General features: G+C 42.3%; 1 protein-coding gene across 1 annotated transcript; it reads right to left on the bottom strand.

Moving 5' to 3' along the window:
- Positions 1 to 339: 339 nt before the first annotated feature.
- On the bottom strand, positions 340 to 18,076 carry LOC115111834 (very long chain fatty acid elongase 7-like). The gene is made up of 8 exons (XM_029638313.2): positions 17,915 to 18,076; positions 8,817 to 8,905; positions 8,275 to 8,465; positions 7,931 to 8,011; positions 7,540 to 7,596; positions 4,659 to 4,764; positions 2,404 to 2,540; positions 340 to 2,269 (listed from the first exon to the last, which is right to left on the bottom strand). Exons 1-8 carry the CDS (start codon positions 17,932 to 17,934, stop codon positions 2,006 to 2,008), a joined length of 945 nt encoding a protein of 314 aa, XP_029494173.1. The 5' UTR covers positions 17,935 to 18,076; the 3' UTR covers positions 340 to 2,005.
- Positions 18,077 to 23,788: the final 5,712 nt, after the last annotated feature.

Raw genomic sequence — 23,788 nt, 5'->3', positions numbered from 1 at the left:
TGAAAAGGTTGAAGTGTTAAGACAATAATTTAAAAATGAACAAAAACTGATTTAAATAATTAGTGTAGTTCCAGACCAGTGTAAAACATGACACTGTTTCAAAGCACCTCCCAGTAGAAAAATGTGTTCATGTGCCTCAGAGGTCAGCTGTGCTGCTTTCTTACTTATCATTCCAGTGTCTAAAATTGTCAACATGTGGACTCCAGATTCATTCACCCATTTCAAAAAGTTATACTACTACTTCTTATATCCAGCATTGGTTATGGGTGAATGACTGAAAACAGTAAAAAATTAAATATTTGAACTGCTACAAACGAAGCTCCAATAATATAACACAGGTGATGTATAAAACAGCATTTATTTTTATATAAATACAAAAATAATTACTTTACACATGACTGTTTTTATACAGAATTAGCGGCATCATGGCCGGCGGGGCTTAGACAAAGGCACTGAACAGTAACCCATGGTGGATAACACTAGAGCTAACATCAGCAAATACATTTCAAATCAGCTAGATCGCTGTTGCTTATTGGACTCCGCCTACACCCCAGGCACTGGGGTTTTACTACACCTGTGGAGGCCCATCCTACACTTAACTAATGCTGTGTCCTCAATCACCAGTTGAGCAGAGCTCGGAGGCGAAAACCAAAATGTGAACACACCCAGTGAGAAAGCATACTAACTGTCATACGCATGGCATAAGGACTGAACTCAATTTGGAAGAGTGGATATACAACTAATATGCATGCAGTGGTGAACAATGGCTACAGTTTTTTTTATCTATTTTTATATGTGTCGTTCTTTGCTTGCGACAGAGCTAAAGCGAAATGTGCACTCTGCTCCGGTTCTTGCAAGAACAGTGCTACACTTTTCTCTCTGGCTTCAAATGTCACACCGTCACTTCTGTTGGACATAATACAGACAGATTTCAATGAGATTCAAGTAGGCCTACAGCTCTTTAACAGTAGGAGCAGGTTGGCTTCCAAAGTTTCTCAGCACCAGTAGAGGCTGTGACTCAAACCAGAGAGAAATGGGTGCAGAATTGATGAAAAGGTGGGGGGGGGGTCAACACCAATACACTCCACTCAGTATACATGTAAACATTGGTTCTTACTGGCAAAATTGTTATCCTGTATCCTTCCACCATTACAGGTATACTATGGGTAGGGCCCAGAGTTTTTCCCAGCCATGTGACCAGACCCAGGAAATACATCAGGCCTCAACTATGGAGGATGGCTCACATACTCAAGACAGACAAAATCCTGCTACACTTTCAGTAGCAGAATATACAAATGGTTTACAATTAAATGCATAGAAAATGTATTAAAATTATTTTTTAAAGTACAGGTATTGAAATATAGAAACCAGCTGAAATCAAGGTCACATTATAAAGCTGAATTCTACAGCCTAAGCTAGAGAGGTTCAGCACCAACTCTAAACGGCAAAGGTAATTTGGGCTGGTGGGACAAAGCTACTGAACTGCCCCAACATTGACTAACCTAACACACGTCTAACATCAACTATCTGTTTATAAAAATTTTAAAAAACACTCAACTTGTGCTTTCACCCTGAACAGGAAAGAAAAGCACAGGTATAAAAGTTTAAAATATCTAATACAAAAAGTCCAGTAGAGCTTTGGTTCATAACTCTGAGAGATTGCTGTAGCAGAGAGAAAAGAAAATACCAGAAGGTCCAGAGGTGAGGGGTCAATTCTCTGAGTTCAATAGTGCACTGACTTTTATACTGGAAAACAAAACTCCTGCATACCTAACCTGGGATGAAATCATTAGTCCAAAAAATGTTGCAATGGAAACCGTTTACGCCAAATGGAAAAAGACAGTTTCTATTAGACAAATTCACGTAGGTACCTAGCCGTTTGGTTCCTAGTGAATACACCCCAGTACTCTAAATTCTAAATTCCATGTCTAATTTCAGTTCATGAATAGGCTCATATTCAAATGAGATCGACCCTTTATCCTAAGCCTGATTGACTGATCTCCTGTCACTTATCCTTGTCACAGTGGAAACCATTCCCGTTGGTTATTTCGCCGTTGGTTTTGTTGTAGGGGTGGGCCCAGGTTTTGGCCTGAAGTACCTTGGGAAGCCTCTTGCCCTTGGTGTAGGCGTGGTACCAGAAGTTGAGGAAGAGGAGGAGGAAGACCAGGCCATAGAGGCCAATGATGTAGATGAAGATGGGGAACTGGTAGGGACAGTCCTTCATGAAGAAGTACTGCCAGATGTGGGTGGTAACGATCACAAACTGGATCTGGAGGACAGACAGAGGAAGGTCAAATATTACTTGTTTTTAACATAATCCTATCCTTGTTCATAAAAACATATGACTTCTGATTCAAATTCAATTTCAACTCCCACACTAGTCTAGTGCAGTGCAGTACGTACCAGCTGAATGGTGGTGAGGTACTTCTTCCACCAGAGGTACTTCTGGTAGGCGGGGCCCAGGGCAGACAGGCCGTAGTAGGAGTACATGATGACATGGACCACACAGTTCAACAGGGCATGGAATGTCCCCTGGCCACCTAGAGGACGAGATGAGCAATTAGCAGTTAGGATTTTTTTTGTTCTACAGGGCAGTGGTTCCCAAACTGTTTAGTCCCGTACCCCTTCAAAACATTCAACCTCCAGCTGCGTACCCACTGTAGCACCAGGGTCAGTGCACTCTCAAAAATGTTTTTATTGTTGCCATCATTGTAAGCCTGCCACACAAACACACTATACGATACATTTATTAAACATAAGAATGAGTTTGTCACAACCCGGCTCGTGGGAGGTGACAAAGATCTCTTATAGGACCAGGGCGCAAATAATAAATCAATAATTTTTTTTTATTTAACCATTTTACAAATAAAACCTTATTTGTTCATTGAAAATTGTGAATAACTCACCACAGGTTAATGAGAGGGTGTGCTTGAACAGATGCACATAACTCTGCAGTGTTGGGTTGTATTGGAGAGAGTCTCAGTCTTAAATAATTTTCCACACACAGTCTGTGCCTGTATTTAGTTTTCATGCTAGTGAGGGCCGAGAATCCACTCTCACATAGGTACGTGGCTGCAAAGGGCATCAGTGTTTTAACAGCGCGATTTGCCAAGGCAGAACACTATTTGGCAACCCAGCAATCTGGCTGTGGCTTCTGATTAAATTCAATTTTCATAGAACCACTTGTTGCAATTTCGATGAGGCTCTCTTGTTCAGATATCGGTAAGAGGACCCGAGGCAGGACATGAAAGGGATAACGAATCCAGTTGTTTGTGTCATCCGTTTCGGGAAAGTACCTGCGTAATTTTACACCCATCTCACTCAGGTCCTTCGCTATATCACATTTGACATTGTCCGTAAGCTTGAGTTCATTTTCACACAAAGAAATAATACAATGATGGAAAGACCTGTCTGTTGTCCTTGTTAATGCAGACAGAGAAGAGAAGAGCTCCTTAACTCCTTAATCATAGCCTCAATTTTGTCCCACACATTGAATAGTTGCAGAGAGTCCCTGTAATCCTAGATTCAGATCATTCAGGCGAGAAAAAACATCACCCAGATAGGCAGTCGCGTGAGAAACTCGTCATCATGCAAGCGGTCAGACAAGTGAAAATTATGGTCAGTAAAGAAAACTTTAAGCTCGTCTCTCAATTTAAAAAAAAAACGTGTCAATACTTTGCCCCTTGATAACCAGCACACTTCTGTATGTTGTAAAAGCGTTACATGGTCGCTGCCCATATCATTGCATAGTGCAGAAAATACACGAGAGTTCAGGGGCCTTGCTTTAACAAAGTTAACCATTTTCACTGTAGTGTCCAAAATAGTATTTAAGCTGTCAGGCATTCCCTTGGCAGCAAGAGCCTCTCGTGGATGCTGCAGTGTACCCAAGTGTTGTCGGGAGCAACTGCTTGCCAGTGAGGCTATGATTAAGGCAAAGTTAACTGGAGTGTTAACACTTGGGTACACTGCAGCATCCACGAAAGGCTCTTGCTGCCAAGGGAATGCATGACAGCTTGAAATACTATTTTGGACACTACAGTGAAGATGGTTAACTTTGTCTTCCTGTCATGGCTTTTGCATCATCAGTACAGATACAAACATGAGCAGCAGCCACGTTTGGCCATATACGGACCGTTAGTGGAATTCCCGCGAGAGAGTAACGGTTAATGTGATTGGATGTTAATTATTTGACTGTATTTGACATTGTATTGTTATTTTGCTGAACACTAGATGGTTTAATTTGATTTTTGGCAGTGAAACGAGGCCACTCTGGTGAGAAAAAAACTCACACAAATGTATAGCCCTGTTGGAAAATATAAATGAACTGTTTGGAAAAAAAAAAACATTTGAAAAAAATAAACACTTTTTTAATGTGAATCACATTTTTATTGGGCATACATCTGACGGCATTGCGCGTACCCCTGAAGGTACACGCACCCCAGTTTGAGAATAACTGCTATACGGCAATGCTATCCCTAAGTGGCCATGTTTCTGTGTTCCAATTTGACAACAGCTACTAAGGAAGACAACATGCTTAATGAATAGTGACATTTTCCTGGTACAGACCATCACTAATCTGCTGGTATAATCCATTAGGTGTTATGACACCAATGTGCTAATACAGTCACTGTACCAATTCAAGCCCTTGTATACTGTACCTGGAGCGAACCGGACCCCAAACCACCAGGTAAAGGGCATGATCGAGTGATGATAGACATGGAGGAACGTAACCTGACTGTTCTTCTTCCTCAGAACAAAGAAGATCTGAAAGAAAGGGAGAATTCAGCCATTTAATTTAAAGGCCCAGTGCAGTCAAAATTTTTTTTTTTACCTGTGGTTTATATCATATTGTACAACAGCTAATGAAACTAACACTGTAAAAGTCTGAAAAAATGTGATCAGTGTAATTTCCTAAAAAGTTGCTGGTTGAAAATACAATCTACACAGGACATTCTAAATCAGCAGATTTGAACAGGGGGGGGTCTGCTTTCCATGGTGTAAATAGGTGAATAAACCAATAAAGAGCGTTCCAAACCGCTTTGCCAATAACAGCTATTTTTCAGTTTCTCTCTCCCCACTCAGACCACTTACAGACAGTCCTAGTAAAATTATTGCTTGAGAAGTAATTTAGCAAAAAAGCTATTTTTGCTCAAATGAATGGAAATCTATTACAAATCAAATCAAATTGTATTCGTCATATGCGCCGAATACAACAGGTGTAGACCTAACAGTGAAATGCTTGCATACGAGCCTCTAACCAACAATGCAGGTAGAAAAAATACAGATAAGAATAAGAAATAAAAGTAAAAAGTAATTAAAGAGCAGCAGTAAAATAACAACAACGAGACTATACAGGAGGGTACCGGTACGGAGTCAATGTGCGGGGACACCGGTTAGTTGAGGTAATACGTACATGTAGGTAGAGTTATTAAAGTGACAATGCAAAGATGATAACAACAGAGAGTAGCAGCGGTGTAAAAGAGGGAGAGTGGGGGGGGGCAATGCAAATAGTCTGGGTAGCCATTTCATTAGATGTAGAAGCTGTTTAGAAGCCTCTTGGACCTAGACTTGGCGCTCCGGTAATACTTGCCGTGCGGTAGCAGAGAGAACAGTCTATGACTAGGGTGGCTGGAGTCTTTGACTATTTTTAGGGCCTTCCTCTGACACCACCTGGTATAGAGGTCCTGGATGGCAGGAAGCTTGGCCCCAGTGATGTACTGGGCTGTACGCACTACTCTCTGTAGTACCTTGCGGTCGGAGGCCAAGCAGTTTCCATACCAGGCAGTGATGCAACCAGTCAGGATGCTCTCGATGGTGCAGCTGTAGAAGCTTTTGAGGATCTGAGGACCCATGCCAAATCTCTTCAGGGGGAATAGGCTGTGTCGTGCCCTCTTCACGACTAGCTTGGTGTGCTTGGACCATGTTAGTTTGTTGGTGATGTGGACAGCAGGGAACTTGAAGCTCTCAACCTGCTCCACTACAGCCCCATCGATAAGAATGGAGGCGTGCTTGGTCCTCCTTTTTCTGTAGTCCACAATCATCTCCTTTGTCTTGATCACGTTGAGGGAGAGGTTGTTTTCCAGGCACCACACAGCCAGGTCTCTGACCTCCTCCCTATATGTTGTCTCGTCATTGTTGGTGATCAAACCTACCACTGTTGTGTCTTCGGCAAAACTTAGTGATGGTTTTGGAGTCATGCCTGGCCGTGCAGTCATGAGTGAACAGGGACTAAGCAAGCACCCCTGAGGGGCCCCTGTGTTGAGGATCAGCGTGGCGGATGTGTTGCTACCTACCCTTACCACCTGGGAGCGGCCTGTGAGGAAGACCAGTTGCAGAGGGGGGTGTTTAGTCCCAGGGTCCTTTGCTTATTGATGAGCTTTGAGGGCACTATGGTGTTGAAGACTGAGCTGTAGTCAATGAATAGCACTCCTATGTAGGTGTTCCTTTCGTCCAGGTGGAAAGGGCCATGTGGAGTGCAATAGAGATTGCATCATCTGTGGATCTGTTGGGGCGGTATGAAAGTTGGAGTGGGTCTAGGGTTTCTGGGATAATGGTGTTGATGGGAGCCATGACCAGCCTTTCAAAGCACTTCATGGCTACAGATGTGAGTGCTACGGGTCGGTAGTCATTTAGGCAGGTTATCTTAATGTTCTTGGGCACAAGGACTATGGTGGTCTGCTTAAAACATGTTGGTATTACAGACCCCGACAGGGAGAGGTTGAAAATGTCAGTGAAGACACTTGCCAGTTGGTCAGCGCATGCTCGCTGCACACATCCTGGTAATCCGTCTGGCCCTGCGGCCTTGTGAATGTTGACCTGTTTAAAAGGCCTTACATCGGCTGCGGGCAGTCTTCCGGAACAGCTGGTACTCTCATGCAGGTTTCAGTGTTATTTTCCTCGAAGCGAGCATTTAAGTAGTTCAGCTCGTCTGGTAGGCTCGTGTCACTAGGCAGCTCTCGGCTGTGCTTCCCTTTGTAGCCTGTAACGGTTTGCAAGCCCTGCCACGTCCGACGAGCGTCAGAGCTGGTCTTGTACAATTTGAACTTTGCCGCTTTGCCTGTTTGATGGTAAATCAGAGGGCATAGCGGGATTTCTTATAAGCTTCTGGGTTAGAGTACCGCTCCTTGAAAGCAGCAGCCTCTAGCCTTTAGCTCAGTGTGGGTGTTGCCTGTAATCCATGGCTTCTGGTTGGGGTATGTAGAAATGGTCACTGTTGGGACAACGTCATTGATGCACTTATTGATGAAGCCAATGACTGATGTGGTGTACTCCTCAATACCATAGGAAGAATTCCGGAACATATTCTAGTCTGTGCTAGCAAAACAGTCCTGTAGCTTAGCATATGCTTCAACTGAACTCTTTTGTATTGATCTAGTCACTGGTGCTTCCTGCTTCAAGTACAGTAAGGTACTTGATCGTTACCCAGAGATGATTTCATATTGATATAAAAACAGCTGCATTGGGACAAAGAAAAAAACAGACAACTGAACAAACGAGACACAGACAGTCAGAAAGCTGTACTAAAGGGAATCAGCTTACTGTGTCCAACATCTCTATGAACTTTGAGAAGTAGTAGAGCCAACACGTCCCAGCCATCTAAAAAGGAGGAGAGCGAGGTTAGCAAGACAGGAATAATTACATTTCTTACAGATAAGCAAAACCATCCAATTCAAAATGGTGGTGACCTAACAGGCCTCACCACACGACTAAATGACATTATGCAACACAGAAAACGTGGTGTGAGTCACGGCTATGGAATGGCCTGCTCTCAGTGATTCTTTGTTCCAAAAGTTTGTTAGCATTCTAGAGTCAGTGGAGGAATCCACAGGTGAATGGGTGTTAATAGAGACAAAGGAACTATCAGAACTATTAGTATGAAGATGTCTTCCTGTACTGTATAGCAGGTTGCGTCACATTCTACTGCTCTTACCCTCAATGCCTGCGGCGAGTCCGAGTAGTCCACTAGGTCGCAGTGGAACGTGTAGCCCGTCCCCCAGCCCGACATCACATACTACATACAGTAAGAGACAATTCATTCAAATCAACAGACTCCTAATCACAACACAGTTGTCGTTGCGCTTGCTCTCCTTTAAACAAAGACTAGACGCCAACTGAAACGCACTGTCTCTACATTCAAACTAAAGAATGTAGTGGAAGGTATTACAAAGTGGAAACCACGGTGGTTGAGTTTTTTTGCTAAACAAGATCGTATTGCTAGACGAGGCAGTAACAAACACTAGAGCCTGTCAGAAGTCAATTGAGAAAGAGACCCACCTCATAGCACATGTAGAGGGACAAGGCGACCACGCTGAAGTTGTAGAAAATGAGAATTTCTTTGAGTTGGAAAGCCTTGCGGTTCTCCATGAGTCTGGGTCCCAGCCGGGTGACAAAGTAGATGTACGCCACGATTATTATGGTTTGGGGGAGCGGCGATGACATGAGAAACCAGTCCTCTGTCCTGGGGTCTGGAAAGCAGAGAAGGGTTGAGTGTGATTCAACATAACTCAATACATCATGCTATCTAGCCAACCATTCAACTGAGATACACCAATATGAACAAGTTTAAGAGGGTAGATTTAGAGTCGATTCCCATGGCTTGTAATTATCAGCACCATTTCATCAACCCCAAAAGACCAACCATAGCTAGATGAAGAGTCTATATCTGTCCGTTTCCACCAAGTAACACAATGGAAGAGAATGTTACATAAGGCTTTTATGCATTATCCTCTGGCTTCCACTGGAATTGAACATTTACCTTTAATACCAAAACTAAAAATCTATGCGTCGCCGGACAGCAGTTAGTGATGGATCCTCACCTGCATTCTTCATGAAGTTTTCATACCAGAGTCCGGCCCTGGCCGTTAGATCCCTGAACTCCATGTCTCTCTGAGCTCCTGTAGCCGTCCTGGAGGAGGACACACACAGGTAAGAGGTTAGAGATCAGTGCTGCGACAGAGGTAAGACAGTGGTTCTTGCTATCCGGGATCCTTGGGACATCCAACTATGACGTCACCCAATTGAAGTAGAAATGTAAAAGAGTTCGGGTTAGGTCAGGGTTACGGTAAGGGTTAAGGATGTCCCAAGAATTCCGTATAGCACTAACCCAGAGATCAGATGTATACGTTCAGGCAGTCCTACAGTAGTTTTCTTGGACGGGATGATCCACCTGAAATAACATCCCTTCAATTTCAATCTTACTCTCTTGACTTAAATGGTCATAACATTTGCATGTTCTAGTTCTAGATCACCCCATTTCCCTCTAATAAATAAGCATGCACCATATTCAAATACTCTGTGACCAAAGTGGATGGGCCATATACAATATACCAGCCCTGTATGAAAGGCTGTATTGTTGAAGTGAAATGAGTCCAATCAGCATCTCGCTCTCTCCTCTTGGTCAGTATCTCATTGGAAGACAAGGGATGGAGTGTTGACAGTACAATGGCCATCAGTCAGGCTTCCTCACCCATAGGGTTCTGGTGCACTAAATAGTGAATAGGGTGCCATTTGGAAATACAGACAGTCAGCATGCAGGGAACAGCAAAGCACTCATTCACTGGAGTGTGTGGCACACGTGCACACAGGGACAGTCATTATAATGAAGACAGTACTATAATAATTCTGTTATACAACTAACTTCAGCTTTGGGAACGGTAAACTGATATTTAGAATGCAGGTCATCTTGAATGGGAAGATGTTGAGTAGGACTACATGGGCTATTAGTCGTACAACAGAATTTGGCGGGAGGGAAGATTAGGATCCACACAGACAGATTAAGGAGCAACACTGAATCGGTCAACCAATGATACCCATTATTAACCGGGAGGGAGCTAAGGATAAATGGCATTCACAGAGAACAGCTACATGAGGCTAGGGTTACTGTCCTGACATCTCTCTATTCAATACAATTACAACCTGGAAGGGTGGGGGGGGAAGACGGGCTGAACCCTTGGTCTCTTTCCCATCACTGGAGACACCAAGAAACCTACCGATTCTACAGATCCACACAATGCAAGATCATCCTACATGCCTGAAACTATAAATTCAGTCTTTTGGAAGTACTTTACTTAAAAGTATTCCAAAATACAAACAAGTACTGTGCGCTGCTTGTCGTTGAGAAGAGACTTCTTCAACTCAAACCCGCAGTCTACAAAATCCAACAGAACAGACCGTGTAGAACGTTCCAGACTACGGGATACACAGGGTTATCTGACAAAGCCTGCCATTTGAAACTTCCAAGATAAGTAGGCTTTAAAAGGTGCATTATACAGATATCGCTCTGCCATTTCCTGGTTGCTAAAATTCTGACAGTTTGCCTAATTTCAGTTAATATGACAAAACAAGCAAGTATAGTGTAGCGAATCATTGTACCATCTAAAATGCCGTGAAATATATTTTCCATAACCAAAAATATTGTATTTTCAGCTGTTTGATGCAAAAAGGAACCTTTACAGGAAGCACAGAAATAGCACACATAGAAAGAGATCTACCACTTCTTAGACCTGGCAATGAGTGAGATCTATAGCTCACATTTCTATGTGAAATTGTTCAGGTCACCCAAAAAGTTAAATGTTGAGCTTTAACAATCAAATTATATCTGACTGGTTTTGGGGGGAAAAAGTCCAATGCAACCGTTTTTATCTCAATATCAAATCATTTCTGGTTAAAAATTAAGTACCTTACTGTGGTATTTTTAAATTAAAATGGTCAAAAAGAAACAAAAAGCTTCTAGCTTCTTAGCAAAGAGGAATTTCTCAAACAAGAATTTTGCTTGAGGGGGAAGAGGAAAACTAAAAACTAGTAGTTATTGGCAGATGTTTGGAACTATTTCTTATTGGTCTATCATCTAATTTACAGCATTGTGATGTCACCAGGCAGGCCAAAACTCCATCCCACAAAAACAGACTGAAGTTTTCAGGCAGTCTTTTTAAAACAGCTTACACTAATTTTCGCAATATTATTCCAACCTCAGTGTGGAAATGTATATAAAACACATAGAAATCACATTTGACTGCAGTGGGTCTTTAACAGAAGAGTGTTTATGAGGGAAACAGTGGCCTTTGCTAAACTCCTGCATCCTCTCTCGTATCGGGCCTTCTTTTGAAAAAGGTCAAAGGTAATCGAGGAAAGACTGTGAAGAGCATGAAAGTGGACAGAAATACACAGAAATAGACTCTCCACCAATCGCGCGTCATCAGGCAAATTAAATTCACAGGGTGGAATCCCCCAAAATATGTATATAGTGATCAAAACAAATTACTTTGATCAATAGATAAGTAGCATATCGTTTTTAAATGTTTGCATTCGTTCTCCTTCGAGAAAACAATAGCTGATTCAAAGGGGGTGTGGGCAGATTTCTAAACTCTTCGGTGAAGAACTCCGGTAGGATACACTTGTGCTTCCTCGCCGAAAGGAGGCTATCGAAGTGGGGAGGACCGTCTTCTGTTTGCCTACTAACGAATTTCCTCACTCCTCGGTTACCGGGTCAAGGAGGAGAGAGGATGGGCTTCTGCTCAAACGGGAAAATGCCATCGTCTTAGTGGAGCAGCTCCCTTTAACGGCATAAATCCCCAGGGCCATCACTACACCCAGACAAGGGGATGATTCATGGGCCATTCAACACTAGATTTACCTGTTTCCCTGTATAAAACGTACATCCATTAAAGCCACCATTGTTCCTGTACCCAAGAGTGCAAAGGTAACTGAACTAAATGACTACCGCCCTAATAGTTCCACAGACGATGCAAATGCCATCACACTGCCCTATCCCATCTGGACAAGAGGAATACCTATGTAAAAATGCTGTTCATTAACAATAGTTCAGCATTCAACACCATAGTAACCTCCAAGCTTATCAATAAGCTTGAGGCCCTGGGTCTCAACCCCACCCTGTGCAACTGGGTCCTGGACTTCCTGACGGGCTGCCCCCAGGTGGTGAAGATAGTTCCTCGGCGTACACATCATAGACAAACTGAAATGGTCCACCCATACAGACAGCGTCGTGAAGAAGGCACAACAGCACCTCTTCAACCTCAGTAGGCTGTAGAAATTTGGCTTGTCACCTAAAACCATTAAACTTTTACAGATGCACAATTGAGAGCATCCTCTCGGGCTGTATCACAGCCTGGTACGGCAACTGCACCGCCCACAACCGCAGGGCTCTCAAGAGGGTGGTGAGGTCTGCACAATGCATCACCAGGGGCAAACTACCTGCCCTCCAGGACACCTACACCACCCGATGTCACAGGAAGGCCAAAAAGATCATCAAGGACAACAACCACCGAGCCACTGCCTGTTTCCCCCGCTACCACCCAGAAGGCGAGGTCAGTACGGGTGCATCAAAGCCGGGACCGAGAGACTGAAAAACAGCTCCTATCTCATGGCCATCAGACTGTTAAACAGCCATCACTAGCACAGAGAGGCTGCTGCCTACATACAGACATGAAATCATTGACCACTTTAATACATGGAACACTAGGCACTTTAATAATGTTTACATATCTTGCATTACTCATCTCATATGTATATACTGTATTCTATCTATTGCATCTTAGCCTATGCCGCTCTGTCATTGCTCATCCATATATTTATATATTCTTATTCCATTCCTTTACTTAGATTTGTGTATATTAGGTATTTGTTGTGGAATTGTTAAATAACACTTGTTAGACGTTGCACAAGCATTTCGCTACACTCGCAAAACATCTGCTAACCATGTGTATGTGACCAATACATTTTTATTTGAAATCACTTGAGTTGAGCTGAGGGCAAGTAATGTTACTACTGCCGGGCTAGACAATCTGGACCCTATCTTTCTAAAATTATCAGCCTCCATTGTTACAACCCCTATTACCAGTCTGTTCAAACTCTCTTTCGTATCGTCCAAGATTCCTACAGATTGGAAAGCTGCCACGGTCATCCCCCTCTTCAAAAGGGGGTGACACTCTCTACCCAAACTGTTACAGACCTATATCCATCCTGCCCTGCCTTTCTAAAGTCTTCGAAAGCCAAGTTAACAAACAGATCACTGGCCATTTCGAATCCCACTGTACCTTCTCCGCTGTGCAATCCTGTTTCCTAGCTGGTCAATGGTGCACCTCAGCCACGCTCAAGGTACTAAATGATATCATAACCGCCATCGATAATTGACAGTACTGTGCAGCAGTCTTCATCGACCTGGCCAAGACTCTGCCAATCACTGTATTCTTATTGGCAGACTCAACAGCCTTGGTTTCTCAAATGACTGCCTCACCTGGTTCACCAACTACTCTCAGATAGAGTTCAGTGTGTCAAATCAGAGGGCCTGTTGTTCGACCTCTGGCAGTCTCTATGGGGGTACCACAGGGATTCAATTCTCGGGTCGACTCTTTTCTCTGTATATATCAACAATGTCGCTCTTGCTGCAGGTGATTCCTTGATCCACCTCTACGCAGACAACACCATTCTGTATACATCTGGCCCTTCTTTGGACACTGTGTTAACAAACCTGCAAACAAGCTTCAAAGCCATAGAAGACTCCTTGGCCCCCAACTGCTCTTAAACGGTAGTAAATCTAAATGCATGCTCTTCAACCGATCGCTGCCCAAACCCGCCTGCCCGACTAGCATCACTACTCTGGACGGTTCTGACTTAGAATATGTGGACAACTACAAATACCTAGGTGTCTGGCTAGACTGTAAACTCTCCTTCCAGACTCATATTAAACATCTCCAATCCAAAATTAAATCTAGAATCAGCTTCCTATTTAGCAACAAAGCCTCCTTCACTCTTGCTGCCAAACATACCCTCGTAAAACTGACTATCCTACCGATCCTCGAAGATGTCATTTACAAAATAGCCTCAAACACTCTGCCATCCGTTTTGTCACCAAAGCCCCATATACCACCCACCACTGCAACCTGTATGCTCTCGCCAGCTGGCCCTCACTACATAATCGTCGCCAGACCCACTGGCTCCAGGTCATCTACAAGTCTTTGCTAGGTAAAGCTCCACCTTAACTCAGCTCACTGGTCACCATAACAACACCCACCCGTAGCATGCGCTCCAGTAGGTATATCTCACTGGTCATCCCCAAAGCCAAGACCCCCTTTGGCCGACTTCCCTTCCAGTTCTCTGCTGCAAATGAATGGAACGAATTGCAAAAATCATGGAAGTAGGAGACTTATATCTCCCTCGCTAACTTTAAGCATCAGCTATCTAAGCAGCTTACCGATCACTGCAGCTGTACACAGCCCATCTGTAAATAGCCCATTCAAACTTCCTACCTCATCCCCATATTGTTTTTATTTACTTTTTTTGCTCTTGTGCACACCAGTATTTCTACTTGCACATCATCTGCACATCCATCACTCCAGTGTTAATTTTCTAAATTGTAATTACTTCGCTACTATGGCCAATTTATTGCCTTACCTCCTTACGCCATTTGCACTCACTGTATATATACTTTTTTATTCTGTTGACTGTACGTTTGTTTATTCCATGTGTAATTCTGTGTTTTTATTTGTGTCACACTGCTTTGCTTTATCTTGACCAGGTCACAGTTGTAAATGAGAACTTGTTCTCAACTGGCCTACCTGGTTAAATAAAAGGTGAAAAAAAACAAAAAACGAATGGCATCAACATAACATAAGATCAACATAATAAAACAGGTGATTCCTTGGGCAAACTGCACTACCATGTGGATCTACACAACACTTTACAGGTCATGCAGGTTTCCTGTTTTACTGATAAGGTGTGGTGCCACACAATGGGATAGCACTGGATGTCTGAGTCATTCAAACCTTTGGTTGACATGGTGACGCCATTATAAGACACACACACAAGCTTTCACATGTTAATTTCAGTTTATGCAATTGACACCTTGCAATTGACACCTCCTGTCTGACAGCTCCCACCCCTTACAAAAAAAGATTGCAGTCAGAGGGCAGTATACCTGCAGTATGCTGCAAATACGGTGTCCAAAATATGTGTTTTTTTACTGCAGTAATTTTCAGTTCAACTGCAGTTATTCTGCAATGACTGCTTCCAAAATAACACATTCGACTGCAGTTACTGCACTTTTATTGCAGTTTCAAAACGGCAATCTTTTTTTGGTAAGGGACCCTGATGAAGCTAGTCCAACTGGCCACCAGATAGCACTAATATTCCTTTTACATCATTTGTCATCTGCGTCTGACTTTAAAGTGCCCAGGCAGCTAAACACTCATGCCTCCCTGGCAGCCTGGCAGCCTGCTTGTACATAAATAATCCTCATTTCAGGCTGCAAAGGTGTCAGTTTCCTCCTTAACTCGATTTGACAGGGAAAATATGCGGACCGTCTTAATAAAACAATTTTCCACCACTATTTCCGGACAACTTCTAGACGTTGCACACTCTTTTCAGTGCAGCAGTCTTTTCTACCCATGGAAATGGTGCTGGAAAATAGTGTTTTATTGTGACATTATGCATATTTTCCCAGCTCTTTTAGGCAGGCGGGGCCATTAAATCGAGTTAAGGAGGACCCGACACCTTTGCAGCCTGAATGGAGGATGCTTTATGTACTAGCCGGACTCTGGGGGACACGAGTGTAAAGCTGGATGGGCTGAGAAGGGTAACAATTCCCCCACCTGTTGGGCATTGCTTTCCTGCAGGTCTGTCAACGACGGCAGGTGTTTGGCAGGCAGGAGCGAAAGACATTGTGTGCGTCAGGTACACAGCAGGCAGGATAGGTAGCTAGCTAGGACACGGTAAACTGTTTCCTTCAACCCCCGCCTGCTGGGCACTACTTTCCCACAGTTCTGTTAACAACGGTGAGGGCAGATGTTCAGCAGGTGTTAGCGAAGGACATTGTGTGCTAGCTAGCAAAGACACCGGTAGACTGTCCTTTACCCCCAAAAGACTGATAATACTTGTATTTTCTTTTTGACCCACATCTTTAAATCTTAGACAATGAGGGGAAATCCAGGAAACCAGTCAGTATCTGGTGTGACCACCATTTGCTTCATTTGCAACATCTCCTTCACATAGAGTTGATCAAGCTGTTGATTGTGGCCTGTGGATTGTTCTCCCACTCTTCTTCAATGGCTGTGCAAAGTTGCTGGATATTGGCGGGAAATGGAACACGCTGTCATACACGTCGATCCAGAGCATCCCAAACACGCTCAATGGGTACCATGTCTGGTGAGAATGCAGGCCATGGAAGACCTGGGCCATTTTCAGCTTCCAGGAATTGTGTACAGATCCTTGCGACATGGGGTCATGCATTATAATGCTGAAACATGAGGTGATGACGGCAGATGAATGGCATGACAATGGACTTCAGGATCTCGTCACGGTATCTCTGTGCATTCAAATTGCCATCAATAAAATGCAATTGTCTTTGTTGTCTGTAGCTTATGCCTGCCCATACCATAACCCCACTGTCACCATGGGTTCACAACATTGACGTCAGCAAACCACTTGCCCACATGACACCATACACGTGGTCTGCGACTGGTTGGAAGCCAAATTCTCTAAAATGATGGAGGCAGCTTATGGTAGAGAAATTAACATTACATTCTATAGCAACAGCTCTGGTGGACATCCCTGCAGTTAGCATGCCAATTACACCCTCCCTCAAAACTTGAGACATCTGAGGCATTGTGTTGTGAGAAAACAGCACATTTTAGTGGCCTTTTTTCCCCAGCACAAGGTGCAACTGTGTAATGATCATGCTGTTGAATCAGCTTCTTGATATGCCACACCAGTCAGGTGGATGGATTATTTTTGCAAAGGAGAAATGCTCACTATCAGGGACTTACATTTGTGCACAAATTTGAGAAATTAGCTTGGAACATTTCTGGCATCTTTTATTTCAGCTACTGAAATAAAGTAAGGGTTTATGCATTTAATTTTTTAAAGTATAGATTGCATAGCGACTTGGAAGGATTCGGAGGTTCATACAAAAACAAACTGGTCTTGAGATACTTGTCTATTTAAATACAGGACTGGGTTGGTGAAAGGGGAACCCTTACTGTCACCTCTCCAGACACGTAAAATCAGTGAGTGATTACTTCAAGTGAGAATGCATGCATTTAAGTACTCAAATAAGGCCTAGTAGCATAAAACGTCTTACGTGTATTTCCTTAACTTTAAATCAGTCGCACAAAACATTTTCGGGCGAATTACCCCCTTAAATTAAGTGATCACGTTAAGGGTGCCCATTATGTCCATTAACTGAATCATTTAGTATGGATATCAATGTAAACATGCATTTGTGGAGATGAATGTCGCTTTCTTCTGCCCTGATTTCAAAAGGAATACAGTCACCAGTTAGCTAGCTAAACAATGGAAGGTGTATAATCCAAGCCCCTACAAAGCTACCTACTCTAAATTAGCTTGACGTGCTAGAAAGTAATAGAAACAAGTTGAGAACTAAAAAAAATGGTTGAATATCTTCGGAATCAATTCGTTTCTCCTTTCTTGAACGCAGAAGTTCTATTTTGCGATCTCGTTGACAAGACCTTCAGTAAGTGATTCAAGTCGTCTCCATGGTACCCGGAGTCTTTCTTGCCGTACCTGCCTTCAAACTTACTTAAGGAAATGTTTGAGGGGCTCTATGCAACACCCTTAGGTATGAGGAAGTTATTCCTTAATGGAACACTTAAGATGTTTTATGCAATTAGTCTTCACAGAAAGGAATTCCGTCATAGTAATCCCGGTAGTAACTCGTCGGTCAAGACTCATCACCCGCCCATGTCAACCAGCGCTAGAGGACTGGCACGAGACCTGATGAAAACAGGAATCGTTCAGCGCTGCAGCAACACAGAAAAAACAGGCATCCAAAAAATATGTTTAGCCTATCACATGCGGTAATATGACAGCTTCCCAGTGTATACTGCTGAAGTAAAGTTATTATTCAGTGTATCAATGCCGTAACATAGCCTTATTCACAAACCTCCAATTTTGTGAGAGCATCCTACTACTCCGTCCTACGTTACTTCTCCTCCAGTGCTTTTGCCGGTGGGTCAGCTGTGAGCGTTTGACGAATGGGGTGTCAAACTCTAGCAATTTGCAAAAAGAGTCCCATAGTCCCCTCCCTGTGTAACTGCTGTGCGTTGATACGGAAAGAGGGCGGGGAATGAGCCTGACTGTTTGCTTTCTTCGAGAAACCGGTCGAAACGGATTGGCAACATTGGGGAAACCTGTCGTTATGAACTTTGAATAATACTTTTAAGATAAACTGTGCTAAACATTTCTTAAAGAATCCAACTTCAATTTGGAATTTCATCCCTCATTATATCTTCTCCCATTTTGGTGGCTTCAGTTTTGTTACTTTGTAACAAATAACATTGATAAGATTCCGACAAAATGATCTGTTTTTCAAAGACAACTGGCTCAATAATATCCTGCTGGTGAGTCAGCTTTTTAATGCATGATTGTTACTCAATTATGAGGAAATTTGTATCACGTTACATATCCCTGGTACACCTAGAGTTCGCCATAGTCTTTGATGCTATTCCATCTGGAACTCTCATGTTGTTTATAGGTGTAACCAGACCTCACCTTCTTGACCTACCCTCCCTTAATACAGTTGACTCTTCAATAGGAAAAATGTGTTTCTCCTTGCTCCCTCAGAACAACAGATCTATACCTGCTTTATTTCAAAGGGATATTGTATCCATTCCTTATGTCACAATTTACTGGAATACATTTGTCAATAATATCTGTTGGAAAAAAGTCTGGTTATTACCACACAAATACCTGCTTGTTAACAAGGTCAAAGAGGTCTCTTTCAGAATGATCCAGAAATATTACCCTGCGAATCATTACCTGAAGAAACTCAAAAAAACATTAACTGTACTCTTTGTTGAGCATCCAGAAACAGTTTTGCATATATATATATGTTAAGATATTCATAGTTTTATAATTGTTAATATTCTTGATTACTTTTGTTTTTCATGGGAGAATGTGCTGCTCAGTTTCCTTAACCATCAGAAGGATAAAGAAAAACAGTTTTACCTCCAATCTAATTGTGCTAATTGAAAAATGTCATATTCATAAATGTAAATTCACTAATAAAAAAAACGTCCATGTTTTCTATAAGGAATTTGAGCAGTACATTAAGACCATTCTACATTCTTCTAATTAGAAAGCTGTTAAAACAATCAATGTGTGTTTATTTTAAGGTCTTTGTATAATCTGTCATTTGTTGTACCCCCTAGCGTATGTTTTCATTGTCTGTTTGTATTCTTCTTGTATGTATACTGGTTTTTATAACGGATTGGCTAAATCCTCATTTATCAAAGAAGGTTAAAGACGTACATTAGAACCGGAATATCAGTCACTCCAATTATTATAATCATTTTTATGTATGATGACCCATATTTTGCGATCAGTCACTTACATACTTCAACAATCACCTCCAGGTCTGTCTCAAGCACAGTGGAATGATATACAAGCATAAGGAACAAATGTCAAATCAATCAAACTGCAAACATTTGGCCAACATGTTTAGACAGAGGACTGACAGTGCAAATCACTTGATCTGTTTAAGTGTAGTAGGGTATCCTACAGGTTATAGGTATTCCTACGTAAACATGAAGCTGCCAGTAGGAGGCAACACCAATGCAGTGCTGATTTCAGCTAAAACAACGAGGACAGAATAAATAATGCAAATGTCCGGGGGGCAAGAGAGAGACAGAAACATGGCTGACTGACACATTTGTGCGTGAATGGATGACAGAAAGGTGTGTCTCTTGAGCTTCATGTTCAAAGAGGCTTTGAGGACTGGTTTGGCTCCAGTTCTGCTGGTTGTACTCTGCTCATCATTGGAATAATGGAATGCTGATATGAACACCACAGATTCTATATCTCAAAGTACAATGCAGATACCCATCCATAGGTTTATCTATGTATAGTCACTTTACCACTACCCACATGTATATATATGACCTCGACTAACCTGTGCCCCGCACATGAACTCTGTACCAGTACTCCCCGTATATAGCCTTGTTATTTTATTATTGCTCTTTAATTATTTGTTATTTTTCTATTTTCTTTTTATTTATTTACTGTTTACTTCAGTTTATTTAGTAAATACTTTCTTAACACTTATTCTTTCTTAAAACGGCATTGTTGGTTAAGGGCTTGTAAGTAAGCATTTCTACACCTGTTGTATTCGACGCATGTGACAAATAACATTTGATTTGAAATGCACAAATCACCAACGCTATACATTTCCATTTTTGTATAAAAAAATTAAATGATAAATCAGTTATTACAACAGACATTCAAATTCTGTTAAGGTTTATTCTCTAACACCACAGTAGGTGTTAAACTGCATTTGTAGTTTTAGAGAAGTCTTCAGTAGCACCATGATTATATTCTTAACCCCCCTACATATTTATTTGGACATTGAAGTGAAAACGTTTAATTTGCCTCTATACTCCAGTATTTGAGATCCAATGTTTCCTATAAAGGGACAGTGCAAAGTATCACCTTTTATTTGAGGGTATTTTTTATTACATATCTGTTATACCATTTAGAAATTAAAGAACTTTATCTATCTAATCCCCCCATTTGACGGTGTCATAAGAATTTGGACAAATTCACTTTATAGTCTATGAAATTTTGTCAAGTTTAGTATTTGGTCCCATATTCCTAGCCATTCATAGAAATGAATGGTAAATAACGTAATGTGTTATTTTGGAGAAACTTTTATGTTTCTGAAAACGTATACATTAATGTGGATGCTACCATGATTACGGATAATCATGAATGAATCGTGAATAATGCTGAGTAAGAATGTTTGAGGCATAAATGTCATTCCCCAAATAAATGTGATTGGTAATGGTGAGAGGTTAGCATGTCTTGTCGTGTATGATATGTGTCTAACTTTATTTTTCATCATTATTCCTGATTCATTCATGATTATCCGTAATCATCCACATTAAATGTAGATTTAAAAAAAATATTGAACCTTTTGTTTAACTAGGGAAGTAAGTTAAGAACAAATTCTTATTTACAATGACGGCCTACACCGGCCAAACCCGGATGCCGCTGGGCCAATTGTACAGGTAGGTGTGTTTATGCATCAGTCCTCATCACGACTCCATGCATCTTCAAAAGCAGGGTACACCGTAGCCTGGCTCCCCCCCTGGAGCAGAAAAATACCTCGCTCCTTTGTTGTTTTGAGTGAATGCGATTAGGTAATCAGGAAAGCATTACATACATTTCCTAAGTACAAGCAATTGCAGTCATTGTAAATAATAATTTGTTCTTAATTGATGCACCTGGATAAATACATGTTTAAAAAATATATAATTCCGTTTCCAAAGCTAAATATAAAAACCAGTGAAGCTGGATAGGGAGGTGGCTTGAGATACTTACACACATAATTTTATCAGTACCTGGGAAATGTAGCCAAGGTGAGGCAGCATGTGTGTGTGTCTGTGTGTGCGTGCACCTGGTTACCCGAGTAAGGTGCAGCACAAGCCACAACCCCTATGATCTCATTCCTGTGTGCACAAAGGCTTGGTTGGTCTGCATTGTTGTGACTGGAATCAAAGAATAAGTCCCTAATAGAGGTCTGTCTATTAGCTTGGCTAATGCGATTGCATTTTAGAATGAGAACAGGGACCTGTCATCCCCCAAACGTTTTTCAATTGTTCCTGCTTATTCAGCCTCCTACTTTCTTGGTGGCTGGCCCTTCTTTCATGTCTGGGGTCGGAGAACAGGAACCCAGGATAGGATGTTAGTCTTTATCCCCACTGGTCATTGGTACCCCCCTGGACACACAGAGGAGAGCAGTGCTTTAGCCTGGGTATCAATACTCTCTGCTATTTAATTCCTGGCCAGAGCCATATACAGTCAGGTCCATAACTATTGGCACCCTTGATAAAGTTGAGCAAAAAAGACTATAAAAATAAATAATACAAATACTGAGCTGTATTGTACGCACACAAAAAAGGGGGGAAATTATTTTATACCAATACAATTGCTCAGAGAAAGACATTTTGTTTAAAAAGTAATAAAAGATAAGGGTCAAAATTATTGGCACCCTGTTTTCAATACTCTAGCATCCTCCCCCTGGAGAACACGTTGGGAGGGATCTTAGACCATTCCTCCATACTGAATCTTTCCAGATCCTTGTTATCCTTCAGCTGCTCTTATGGGCTGCCATAAGAGCAACCCAAAACCACAGGTTTTCAATGGGATTCATGTCTGAAGACAGATGGCCATTGCGAAAAAAAATGTTGGGGTGTATTTTGATTAGTGCTTGGGGTTGTTGTCTTGGTGGAAGATCCACTTGTGGCCAAGTGTCAGCCTCCCGGCAGAGGCAACCAGGTTTTGGGCTAAAATGTCCTGGTACTTGGTCAAGTTCATGATGCCGTTGACCTTACAAAGGATCCCAGGACCAGTGGAAGCAAAACAGCACCGTAACATCAAAGATCCACCACCATATTTTACTCTAGGTATGAGTTATTTTTCTGCATACAGGTATGCTTCCATTTTGATGCCAAACCCACCACTGGTGTGCGTAGACAAAGAGGTATATTTCCATGTCATCTGACCATAGAACCAGTTCTAATCCAAGTGCCATTGAGTTTATCAAACTCCAGGCTGTGCTATGGTCAGATGACATAAAGATGGAGCTCTCTGGCCACAAAAAAGGGAAGCTTACAGTGCATTCAGAAAGTATTCAGATCCCTTGACTTTTTCCACATTATGTTACATTACAGGCTTATTCTAAAATGGATTAAATACATTTCCTCGTCAATCTACACACAATACCCCATAATGACAACATGTTTCAAGAAATGTATAAAAAAACAGATACCTTATTTACATAAGTATTCAGACCCTTTGCTATGAGACTCGAAATTGAGCTCCGGTGCATCTTGTTTCTATTGATCATCCTTGAGATGTTTCTACAACTTGATTGGACATGATTTGGAAAGGCACAAAACTGTCTATATAAGGTCCCATAGTTGACAGTGCATGTCAGAGCAAAAACCAAGCCATGAGGTCGAAGGAATGGTCTTGTAGAGCTCCGAGACAGGATTGTGTTGAGGCACAGGGTACCAAAAAATGTCTGCAGCATTGAAGGTTCCCAAGAACACCGTGGTCTCCATCGTTCTTAAATGGAAGAAGTTTGGAAGCACCGAGACTCTTCCAAGAGCTGGTCGCCCTGCCAAACTGAGCAATTGGGGGAGACAGGCCTTGGTCAGGGAGGTGACCAAGAACCTGATGGTCACTCTGAAAAGGCCCCAGACTTCTTCTGTGGAGATGGGAGAACCTTCCAGAAGGACAACCATCTTTGCAGCACTTTATGGTATAGTGGCCAGATGGAAGCCACTCCCCAGTAAAAGGCACATGACATTCCGCTTGGAGTTTGCCAAAAAGCACCTAAAGGACTCTCCAACTATGAGTAACAAGATTCTCTGGTCTAATGAAACCAAGATTGAACTATTTGGCCTGAATGCCAAGCCTCACGTCTGGAGGAAACCTGGCACCATCCCTACGGTGAAGCATGGTGGTGGTGGCAGCATCATGTTGTGGGGATGTTTTTCAGCAGCAGGGACTGGGAGACTAGTCAGGATCGAGGCAAAGATGAACGGAGCAAAGTACAGAAAGATCCTAGATGAAAACCTGCGCCAGAGAGCTCAGGACCTCAGACTGGGGCGAAGGTTCACCTCCCAACAGGACAACGACCCTAAGCACACAGCCAAGATGACACCGGAGCAGCTTCGGGACAAGTCAAAAAGAAACATGTTGAGGAAGTATCCTGTCAAAAGGTATTACAGCAGTGTCTACCTTTATGAAACAA

Source organism: Oncorhynchus nerka, linkage group LG27 (genome assembly GCF_034236695.1).
Source record: "Oncorhynchus nerka isolate Pitt River linkage group LG27, Oner_Uvic_2.0, whole genome shotgun sequence".
Taxonomy (NCBI): Eukaryota; Metazoa; Chordata; class Actinopteri; order Salmoniformes; family Salmonidae; genus Oncorhynchus; species Oncorhynchus nerka.
Note: the sequence above shows the minus strand (reverse complement) of the source record. Positions and strands in the feature narration are given on the sequence as shown.